The sequence below is a fragment of the Salarias fasciatus genome, chromosome 23 (genome assembly GCF_902148845.1).
Source record: "Salarias fasciatus chromosome 23, fSalaFa1.1, whole genome shotgun sequence".
Taxonomy (NCBI): Eukaryota; Metazoa; Chordata; class Actinopteri; order Blenniiformes; family Blenniidae; genus Salarias; species Salarias fasciatus.
The window spans coordinates 21,212,280-21,224,622 of NC_043766.1; the positions used below are offsets into that span (position 1 = coordinate 21,212,280).

General features: G+C 41.0%; 1 protein-coding gene across 1 annotated transcript; it reads right to left on the minus strand.

Moving 5' to 3' along the window:
• Positions 1–360: 360 nt before the first annotated feature.
• crlf1b (cytokine receptor-like factor 1b) lies at positions 361–12,056 on the minus strand. The gene is made up of 8 exons (XM_030083463.1): positions 11,991–12,056; positions 8,778–9,056; positions 8,006–8,135; positions 7,599–7,771; positions 5,637–5,794; positions 4,462–4,630; positions 1,465–1,650; positions 361–582 (listed from the first exon to the last, which is right to left on the minus strand). The coding sequence occupies exons 1-8, from the start codon at positions 12,049–12,051 to the stop codon at positions 566–568; spliced, it is 1,173 nt and encodes a 390-aa protein (XP_029939323.1). The 5' UTR covers positions 12,052–12,056; the 3' UTR covers positions 361–565.
• Positions 12,057–12,343: the final 287 nt, after the last annotated feature.

Consider the following 12,343-nt stretch of genomic DNA (forward strand, 5'->3'; position numbering starts at 1 on the left):
GTTAGACATAACATCCCTTTAAATATGCAGAGTACAAAAATATAAGCAATTACAATGTTTTACAAAAATCTGGCTAGATACAGGACAGTATGTACATTTACATTAAAACAAAACCTCCTGTTACATAAAATGACCTCTTCATATTTGATTTTTGACTTTTAGTCTCCATTAATATATTTTGAACTGTGGGCTAATGGCTAGATGCAACAAGCCTTCAAATAATGTCACTTAATGAGATTTGCAGTTGTGTTTCAGATAAATAAGGTTTATCTTTCCTAGAATGAATCAGGTGTTACAGTATGTCTGGACATTCTGTTACTGCACATACATATAAGAGATTTTGACTATGAAAAGGGAAGAAAAAGGTTGCATTGTCTCGTTAGTTATTATCTCCCACTCAGGCCCCTTAAACTCCAGCCTGTATGACCAAACGCTGCAGCCTCCCTCAGGCGGTGGCTTGGACCTCTCGCACAGCTGGGACCCTCTGGACCACTTATTCGTCAGTGTTTCCTGATGCTGTGCCTGAATTAAGCGCAGCAGCCGTGCCGAGTGCTCCAGCTATGAGTTATCGTCTCGCAGCATCTGAAAAGACAAAAGCAGATGGTTTGTACATGGGTAATTCAGCAACAGTTAAAACAAAAGAGTACTACGTTATCTCCAGTAATCACCACAGTCACTCTGTCTGGCTGCCACTTTTTTCTCAATCCCCCCGCTCTCTCTTTGCATCATCTCTTTCTTATTCTGCGTAGCTCTTGGAGCCTCCAGCTTCCTTTCTCACAGGGTAATCAATGGCAACCTGTCACACGTTGTGAAAGAAGACATTATTCAGGCAGCGGCTTACGCCCTGTAATGCACAAAAAAAAAAAAAAAAAATCCAAAGACTGCTAAGCTAATCGAGTCAGGTAGGCGAAAGGTTTCTGTGAGTTCAAGGACTGAGCTGCAGAGGATGTGGCTGAAAGATCTGAACTCTTCACACAGTCGCATAAGCGCACACAGATCCTGACGCTGTGCGTGCCATTTGGCCCGAGTTAGCTGAGTGAAAGGGGATCCTCACGCCAAGACAAAACAAAACACAAAAGGAACACATTATGGCAGGCTGTTAATTACATTTACATGTTCATTTTTCTTTGTTGTGGTCATCAGCTGGAGATCAGAAGTCCACTCGTTAAAATATGTAATAAAATCAGAGTGCTTGACTGAGAGCATATCTTACTTTTATGTCTCCCACTTCTGGGTCTTTAAAGTCTAAACCGCATTTTACCTGATCATAAAGTCCAGACTGAAACTTCACAGAGCCCGTTCAAGAGAGAGCTTTCCTCTCTCTGTTTATAAAAATGCTGACCACATGGCCTGACAAAGGCAGGGTCAGAAATCCAGCACAGGACACTGATGCAGCACTCCGTGCTCTTGAGGACAGCTTAGCGGAGTTAACCAAAAGGAGATGTAGAGACAGATTCTGCTTACCTACCTGGTTGCGCACTCTCTGCGATTTCTGCAGCCACACCCTCCACTGATCGTACAGCTTAATTGACATGCCACTGCAGCCGTACGCATGCTTGCGAACCCATCCAAAGAACTGCTTGAGTTCCCGCCGCAGGGTGGAGTTCTGCTCACCGGGTTTAGGATCACATGAGCCAGTCTGCAGCCGCTCTGGGAACAGAAAGCAGGGAGGAGGGGAGAGACAAAGGGAAGAGAGCGAGCCCGTGAAGGAAGTAAGAGTAAGAGATGATGAGAAGGCAGCATCAAGGCTGTAATCAGCCAGGTGTATGGATTATTTTCAACCTGCTAACAATGTAATGTGTCAGCACACTCTGGCACTTTTCAGATAGTCTTCAAGTACATTTGAGAAGACAGTTATCTTTTTTTTTTTATTACTTTTTAAGTGACATGACGCTCAAAGGTGCTGTTATGAAATGGTGTCAAGAAGTGAATCTCAGTTAGTGCTTCAGTAACTTCCTTGAGGAGAAAGCTCAGGAATCAGACTGCTGGTTCTTCACATCTTTTCATCTTCGTTTGATACAAGAGCCTGAAAATGATGATGGTTTGAAATTTATACCAAAACACAAATACAGGTTGTTAGTGCAATACATAAAGTAAACAAATATGTCTGAAAGAGTGGGGAAATGGAAAATGAATCGATCGTATAGAGCAGAGGTCCTCAAGCTGCGGCTCTGGAGCCACATGTGGCTCTTCAGTCCCTCTGTAGTGGCTCCACTCAGCCTTCACAATATGAAACCTGAATGGACATTGAACTTATTTTTATTAAAGTCAGAAACAGTGGTTCTATTCAAAATGTTTCGTCACTCTTGGTTTAAAAGGGATTCAAACAAGGTACAAGTAAAACTAGGCAAAATAGCTAAAACCACAAGAAGTGGGGAGACAGACAGAATGCCTTGAAAAACTGTGAAATGTCTGGATTTTCCAAAGGAAGAAAAAAAGCATGCAAAACTGCTTAAAAGGAGGTAAAACAATAGAAACAGCCAAAATTAAAAAATTGTCAACCAAAAAATACTTGAAAATAGAAGCAAAACTGTTAAAATCAAGTACAAAAATAGGGTAAATGTAATAAAATGTTCACTACTCTGAACCATAATTACATAAATGCATCATAAAATATGTTTTTTACATGTGCATCAAAACTGTATATGACATTTCATAAGCTGCCTCATATCAAAGTTTAAATATGCTTTGCGGCTCCGGATCAACTTGACTTGGCTGAAAGTCACAAAAATTACTGTTTTGGTTATAAAGGTTGCAGAGCCCCAGTCTAGAGCATATCAAATAATCCAGCAGAAGAGGTTTCATGGATGAAGAATAAAGTAGTTGCTTTAAAAAGTGTTGATATTAAGCACTGTGATGAAACCACACTACAACTGAATTATGGTAAATCTAAGGAAAAGTAATGATAGCTATTTTTTTTATTCAAGTATCTGTAGATTTTCTCAATCAGTGTTACTGATATTTAGCACAATGTCATTTTCACATTGTGGCACTTAGAATTTTGCTGTGATGGGCAAAACACATTGAATATAAATACAGGAAGCATTCTGTCTACTTAGTATATTTGCATGCTAATTCTCTCTCTCAGAGTGTTGAGCCAGACTGTAAAACTTCTGCCTATATACACACACAGATACATTACAAAAGACTTACGTTTTCTTTCCAAATCTAAGCTTTTCTTTTCAGCTAACGCCACAAACATAGGACAAATTCGATGTAGAGTGCAAGCCTGAATGCTTCTGAAAATAGAACATCACATTCTAGTACCAACAATAATAGAAAAATGGGACTGCTACAGTTTTCCTGTTGAACAAATATGTTTCTTGTTTAATGTCCTAAACTAAAGGGGTGACATGCCATACGAGTATTTGACTTAGTCAGGAAATGTTGTCTGCCACAATCAATTCTTTATGGCAAACAACAGAGCTCGATAACGACTTCCTCCCTCTGGGAAGTAAATACCACATAACCTATGTAACTCATTATCTGCTCCCAAAACCTGCTTCCACTCAAGCTTTATAGGTCCTGTGTGTGCCACGGACTGACAACCAGCTTTTTAACTTGATCAATCTTTGAAGCAGATGACAAAAATCTATCAGATGCCCTCCCGGCTCTTTGCAGTTCCCTCTAATCCTCTGCTGGGAGATCTCTATCAAGGTATCTAGCCCATTGATGTGTAGTTTCTTCTGGGTCACATGCGGTTTGGATCTTCCTGTTCAGGATGTTGAATCAGGGATAAGAACATTGTTTTTCTGGCCTTAATTGGCACTGAAAGGTTGATTATTAGGAAGAAACGAATGGTCAAGATTTATGGGCACCACAGATGTTTGGGAAACATTTAAAGATCATTAAAGCCATGAGGCAGTCAGGAAGAGGAAGGACGTGGGCCGGAGCTTTAACTGTTCGGTGGGTTTCTTTCTGTGACTTTGTAAAGCTCGAATAAATAAAATTAATGTGATCAGCTGCATTTGTTTGAAAACTTAAACGAAAGAATGTCTAATTGTAAAATCTGTTTGGCGTTTCTCAGTGTCACATCTTGTGAACATTATATCATCATTAAATGATCTAACCTCATTTGTGTTTTTGTTGTTTGTTTGTTTGTGATCTTCTGTGTTATTGTGACCGTCGTCAGCCAAAGGAAAGCAGTGAAACTCCGTGAATGAAGGCAGAGGATGAAGAGATCCCAACACCCCTTCACATTAGTTGGGAAGGTTATTAGTGTTATTTAGTTACAATTAGTAATAGCAATTCGTCAATGAAAATAGGAGGGTCCTCGTGATGTAAACTGGTCCAGCAGAAGAAAAGAATTGAAATACGTCTCATAGAGTCATACAGTGTTTCCCGGTCAGGCTGGAGAAAGTTTCCCAAAGGTCCCTGTCCAGTGAACACCCAGCTGTTTGCCTCCAAGTGTCTGCTGGCACGTTTGTGGCCATGTTCCCTGATAAGTGTGTATAAACTCACCACTGCCTGGCGTGGAGGCAGCAGTCGGGTGGCTCCATTCACTCCAGATGCCCGGTTTCCTGGAGCCAAAGATGCCCACCGGGTTGCACCTCACCTCAACAAAATAGACGGTCCCGGGCTGAAGGCCGGCCAGCCGGCATGACGTCAGGTTACCAACATCGTCTACCACCTGAAGGAGGGTAAATGTGACAATGCTTTTAAGGACGATGAGGTATCAAAAGAGAAGAACATATTTTACCAGGAATAACAACAGTTTGCTAACGTTGTGGTACAGATGCCAGGAAATATTTAGATACAATACTTGTACATTTTGAGACCTGGGTCGTATAAATACAAAAAAAAAAAAAAAAAAAAAGACACAAATTTGCTGAGATATTCTGCAGCATGGCGTTTAGCGTAGCTCTTAAGAACAGTGTTAATGCTGCAACAGATGGTATGTCCTCCACAGAGCCCCGATCTCATGAGTCTGTCTGGAGTAACGCGGACAGACTAGACACCGTTATTAAATCCACTAATGAAGCATGAACGACCTATCCACCTAACACCTTAAAAAATATCCGCTAATGTAACGACCGGATCTGGCTCCAATTTACAGGCAAAGACTATTTAAGAAATAGCTTTAAAAGTCTGCCTGGCTTTATTTTTAGTGTCTAAATCGTTTGCGCTGTTTTGTATAAATATGTGTCTGCAGCGCACATTAGAAGGATATTTTCTAATCACTTTCTCCAGCTTTGTTCTGCTTTCATCTAGAGTGTAGTCTGGATATTAATGGCTTCAAGTGCATTTAAATATTATTTGCTTAATCCCCTGATTCAATAGGAAACCCTGAATTCAAAGAAGTGCTCTGTGTATGTACACGTCGGAGAAATAATAAGAAGCTTTGCCTAGGAAACATCAAAGAAACAGTTTGAAAGAGGAACAGTTTCTAAAAGCTCCACTTCTGCACTTTTGGATCAAAGCCTGGTTTTAAAATTTACCAGCTGCTTGCAGCAGTTAAGGTTTTTAATGCAAGATTTACTTTATAATGAAGGTAGAAGCTAAAAGCCAGAGATGCAATAGGAGAAACTTTCATCCTCCATTGGATCAGTCAGCAGAACATTTCTACAGCCGCCACAGAGATGTGCATAAGAATGTAGGAGAGTCGGCCGGATTGGGTGTCTGAATGTGTGGAGCACCTTCCAGTCCGAGCTGCCCTCCAGCCGGTAGCGTATCTGATATTTGGCCTTAAACAGAATGTCCTTGAGCTCGGGGGGGCTGGCCCAGCGGACCGTCAGCTGGTCCTCGAGGTCGCCAACACGACTCACCTGCACGTTGGCAGGAGGGTCTGTGGTCACTGAAGAGACAAGGACGAGGGTTAGTAGACGTACCGTATAGTGAGGACGGATGAAGACGTGAGCCAGAAACACAAGATCACATGGTGGAGTGAATCAAGAAACAACAGACACGCACTTCGTTTGACACAAAAGAGGCTTTTGCCTACATATTTTCTCACACACACTCACACATGCATGCACGCACACACACACACACACACACACACACACACACACACACACACACACACACACACACACACACACACACACACACACACACACACACACGTCGAAAGCATTTTATAAATTCCTGATAATGTCCGGTTTTCATTGTTTTCAAGTATTAGACATTTGTTTAATATGACTGACGCTTGGCGGAGAACAGTGCAGTAGCCGCTGCCTATGATGGAATCCTGGGAGGATGCCTTGTGTGCCGCTTTATTGTGCTCACAAACAAAGGGAGCAGACGTCACAGCAGCACTTCTTCTAATCTGCCCACCAAATATCAAAGTGAGGCTTACTAGGGAAACTGACAAGCACATTTCTCATTATCCAGCTGTATGATTTTATTTTCTAATTAGTCCAGCATGGCTTACAAAGTGAGCAGTTATTTCATTACTGCGCTTTGATTACCTGAAAAGAAGGGCCATTGTTTATCATTATTTTATTCCAGGGATTTAAAGTTATTTTTGTGAAACACAAGGCAGAAACATTATCCATGTACCAATATCAATACACACACATGGATTAAGTTACAAAGCTCTGAACCTGCTTGCTGCGATAATTGATAACTGTAAATTGGGTCTCGGTGTAAATGCGTCTCTGTGTGTCCTCCGTGACGGATTGGGAACTCCTCCTTTTGCCTCTTGTCAGCAAGAACAGGCTCCAGCCTACAGAGACCCTGACTGAACACTGGATATATGAATGTTCTGAATAATAAAGATTTGGAATCGGCTTTGCTGGTTCTTCCTCACCTGCAGTCCAGTCGGCTGGTGAGCGTTAGATCAGGATCAAACCAGTCTGTTCTTTCTGTGAGAGGATGTTATTTACCTGCTGCAATAAAGCAACTCGAGTGCTTTGTAGACCAAGGGAAAGATAAAGGGGGCAACGGCATGAAAGACAGAAAGTCAGGAACTTATTAAATGTCTTGTTAAAGTGCTTCCTGTTTGTAATTGTCTCACTACATCCTTTGAGGCCTTCACTGACACTGTGAGGCGGTTTGCTCGCTGAAGCACTTATTTGTTCGGTGTGAGACCAAAGAGCAAAACAGAGCTGGAGCAAATTCTCAGAACCTCTTGTTTCTACAGTAATAGCAGAGCAGTTCATCATGCATATGGCATCGATCCTCCTCCTCCTTCTCCACCGACCCACTCCAAGCCTCAGAATTATCTCTCCCTGAGTGAGAATAAATCCAAAGAGAGGATGTTCTCACACACATAGCAAACACCGCTTTCGAAATCTGCTTTTCACTAGAAGCCATGAGACTTTTTGTGTTGCATGAGATTTGGACAATTTACAAGACAACGTCTCATCCAGCAACGTAAAACGGAGAAACTTGTGAACTCATTACCAGAAAGGAATCTGTTATGTGCTTAAATTTTACAACAAAGTAATTTCTTTTAGCCTGAACCCACCATGTTGGCAGATAAAATGCATTGGATCGGGTGAATTGTAAAAATAAAACGAGCCTCTCTCTCCCTGCCATTTGCACAGCAAATATAAAACAACAGAGAGCTGCAAACAAAAAGAGGAGAGAGATGTAAACGAATATATCTTGTAAAGATAGGACCATAAATTGACGTACAAGCTTCCCTCACTCACCTACATCAAGGATGTCCAGGGTGGTGACATCGGATGTAGCTGAGCCCAGCTGATTGGTCGCTTCAACCCAGATTTCATATGGCGTGAAGAGCGCTATATTGTGGGGAATGTAACAGGAGTATCTCTGGTTCCCGGTGCCGTAATCTTCACACTCCTTCTCTCTCTCGTGCCACCTAAACAGAAACACATTAACCAAATAAGCCTCTGCTGTTTGCGTACTATAAAGTCTCTCTGGCTAATTTCGTCAGTTTGCACACAATGAAAACAGCTTCCCGCAGCCTCTGAGTGGGGAACAGTTCAAAATGAGAAGCTGTGCACATAAGACTTAGCTGATCTTTGCTAATCTACCTGACGAATGCTGGACGGGGTGCTCACCGCCGAGCTGCAGCAGGTCTGTTGACGCTCACCTCAGTTTGTACTTCAGGGTGTATTTGGTTTGGATGTGGGTCTCACCCAACCCGCCCAGGCTCCACCTGCAGCTCAAGTCCTTTGTGTTGCGTGACCAGCACGTCAGATTGACTGGCTTTTCAGGAGGCGCTGGACAAGAGAAAAGAAAACATTTGAAGAGTCACGAAATAGAATAAGTTCAAATACACACACTAAAAGCTGAAGAAGTGAGAAAATGTGACTTCGCCTATTCTTCTCCTGTGATTAGTTGAAAAAAGCACCAAGAGCAAAAAGCGATTCTGATAATAAAACTACTTTTTCATGAATGAAACAAAGGCTACTTTAGCATTCAACAAAGCAGTTACAACTTTGTCAGCTTTTGGAGAGGTACAACATGTAAACTCAATGATTTGTCTGATTAATATTTTTGATCACTGAATCAATCACTGAAATTTTAAATAAACCAATTTATGAATCTAAATTTCATATACAAGTTTTTAGCATTAAAATGATGAAACAAATACAACTTTATTCTTCACGTTTCCATTTAGGATTCTTAGGCTTTTTGTGACTTGGGTCAAACTTTAGGAAAATTCAAACACAAGCTAAAAAAAGTAAGAAGCATAAATAGTGTTGAAAGTATATATTTTAGGAATATTTACCATTAAAATTGGCAGCTTATTATTACATATAAAATGTTTTTTAATTTATTCTAACCTGTTAATTGCAAATGGTGAAACCCCACAAAAACAGGTTTTTCAGTATTAAACCATTTGAAAAGCCTCAACTTACTGCCCACGTAGAGGCAAGAGCCGGCCAGGACTCGTCCATCTCCTCCATGACACACCAGGTTGTCTCCAGACTGCTGCTGCGAGCCGTTGAGGCTGCGCAGGGAGACGCTCAGGACATCGGAGGACAGGACTCTGTAGGTGCTGCTGGGGAGTCGCGCCCCGTTCAGCGTCCAGTACAGGGAGCTCGCATGCAGGCCGAGCTTGGGGCTCAGCGTGCAAGTGGCTGTCAGGTCAGAGCCAATAAGCAGGATGGGATCCTGAGGAGAGATGACTGCTACATCTGGACGATAGAAACACACACACACAGGAACACACACAGATGAAAGATTACATGCCAATGAACTGGGTCGGTGCCAGATACATGCCAGGTGTCTCAGACCAGCAAATAGCAGCCGTCAGCATGTTTTGTTGTTGTTGTCGTTGTTGTTGTTGTTGTTGTTTTACAAACTCATGGTCACAGTATGGTTTTGGTGCTGATGTTTCTTTGCAGCATCTCTCGCTGGTGCTTCAGTAATATCTCATTTCAGGAAAAAGTAATTTTTTTTTTATGGTCTGTGTGGTCCCTTTTCAGGCCCTCTTTCTCCTGGGCAGTCCGTTAGTCCTTAAGGCAAATCATTGACGACCTTGATATAGGTTTAACCAAAAAAAAATGGTTTCAGAAAAGAAAAAATTCCAGTATGCAGTTTAAAATTTGAATCCTGTCATTTTGTCAGAAAACATTATTGAACTGTTTCAGAGTCCCTGTTATCATTTTAACTTAATTATTTAGATTTTCTGACACCAAACATCTGTTTGTGGGCTCATGTGCCTGAGTGGCTCGATTTCTTTCTGCAATGAAACCAACACCTTGCTGACACAGCCTGATGAGAAGCTGCAAAATTTCTAACAAGAAATCAAGTAAATCAAAATTTCTGGCTGGAGAAAAGGTGTGTGTGTGTGTGTGTGTGTGTGTGTGTGTGTGTGTGTGTGTGTGTGTGTGTGTGTGTGTGTGTGTGTACAATGCACCACAGCAGAGCAGCAGCAGCTCAGCATATATTTATGACCCAGTAATGAAGGGGATTTATGGAGCCTCAGTGGGCTCACTCACAAAGGTCGCCTCGGTTCTGTCTGTGAAAATCCTTGAATGCTTTTCCATACCGTGACCCTCCCAGGCATAAAGTTTGCCCTTATGATTGATACCCATGAGAAACCCATCAGTGTTACCGCTGGCCTCCTTCTTTACAGATACGCGAGTTAACATGTAGACTTTTATTAACCGTGCAGCAGGTGGACTGTGAATAAACTCTCTAACATATGCGCCACTACACCTTTTCTAGCCTCTGGATAAATTCATGCAAAGTGTAAAGGACAAAGCTAAAAACGAATCAATGATATCAGGACAGAGGTTTCACCTTTTAACGAAACATGTTAATTGCAAACATGATCAACAGCATGCATTATGCTCTGCATGTTTTCCCTGTCACACATAAAATGATTATGTTTCAGCTTATTTCTTCATTGTGTGATCATAAATTTCAGCACACCAAAGCTTTCACATTTCCCTCGAGCAATGGCATTGATGAGCACTATTTCATCCAATCAGCCACACCATGACTAACAGGGCTAGAGCCCAATTCACCATCAGGCACAAAGTCACTCTGACTGCCTGCATGCCCAATGTAACAAAAAAGCAAGAATCTCCAGGTTAATTGTGTAATAATTGGTGAGCTATGGTTATGCACATCAATATGAGAGGTTAGTTGTCTCTTATATTTTGATTCCCTGATGATCATCATTTACTTCAATCTTCATTCACAAAGCACTTTTCAGACCGTAAATGTAAACTTAAAGTACTTGAAAGGTGAATAAGGAAAACACTGTAAAAGTAAACAATTGACAACACATGCATACACACAGAGAGACTAATTTTGGTAAATACACAAGTGCTGAAGTTAACTTAAGAACCCCGTCTTAACATAAAGAAACAGGCAAAACTCCCACAAACAGAAGGAGCACCAGAGATCGAGGACAGAATGACAAACACACTGTTTGGACTGTGAGGAGGACTCAGAAAAAACCCACAAACTCACAGGAAAACATGCAAACTCTACATAGAGACGATCAAGGTGAACTTGAATCCAGACACTCCAGAAGGATGGTTTGTTTGCCGCTCGTATTTTCAGATGACTGAACCATATATATAATTATGTACATACATGTTGCAAAAGATGTGCTTTAACAAAATCACAGTCACAAAGCAATGAATGAAACAATAAACAAATGAAATGAATAAATATCTAAAATCTATAAAAATCTTTGGTGTAATCTTTGGTGAAATATTGAAGTTACTGAGAGTTATAAAGTACTCTTCCCAAGTAAGCTTCTTTTATTTTGCATCTGTATTTAAGTAGCATTTTTTGGCAGTAATTTCAAGGTAAGTGTGTGTAATGTCTACATGGCAAAGTGTCTCACAAATTTAGCAAAGTGGGCAAAAATTCTATGGAAACTTTCTTTGTGAACAAATTTTCTTTCTTTTTTTTTTACTTAAAAAATGTCTATGCAAATGCAGATAAGGTTTAATCAAAATGTGGATGAACACATTAAACTTTGAGTTTTTTAAGTAGCTCAATTACTCACAAAAAAGATTTTTCAGAGTACAAGTACTTAATGTAATTAATTTCAATATTTATATTTAATTTCTGCTAGATATATCCTTCACAATTATTAAGGGCAGTGCAACATGCAAAATATAACAATGCATGCGTCTTAATTTAATAAATTAAATTTGAGACATACAGCAAAATTATCCACATGGTGTTAGAATCCCAACCTGCACAACTGACAGTGTGGATACGGTTTAAGATCAAACTGTCTCTAATTTTGATGGAAATGTGTGTGTTTATGTATGTATGTATGTATGTATTTATTTATTTATTTATTTATTTATTTATGCTACGCATTGGTTTGTTGCATCATACAGACACAAACTTATAGCAGATTTCTAATGGAACATCTGGGAACTCCAGTACACTTATTCATCCAGAGACAATATCTGTGATTACTCATATTTTTGTGTTATTAATTTAAAAATTCTGTTATTTCTAACAACAGACTAGTTCTGTGAGTTTAATGCACTGACATGATCTTAAGTACAACAAACTGTGCAGCTCCCATCTCCCCATACTGCTGTCCTCAGCAGCTGGAGTGCAGCCTGTCTGCTGACTTTGGTACTTACGTGTCGAGGAGGAGAAGAGCGCGAATGGAAGCAGAAGGAGCATAAACGTGAGGGGACTCATGCTTCTGTGAGCTGGGGCTCTCTTTTCGTTCTCTCCTCCCCTTTTCTTTGAGTCGGTTTCGGGTTTTTCCAAGTCCAAAAGGAGAGAGTTAAAGTTGGCTTTGGGGAGGAACTGCGCAGCTCCTCTGTCCGGTGACTGCTGCTCAGTGAAAGTGAGGAAAGAGCAAAGCGGCCGCAGGCAGGCTCAGGAAACACCAGGCTTTTCCTCAAACTGCGTCTCCGTCTTCCGCAGCTCCAAACAAAATTCAGGTTCGCGTACTGTTCGCTCCTCCCTTGTTTCCCCACAGGCACAA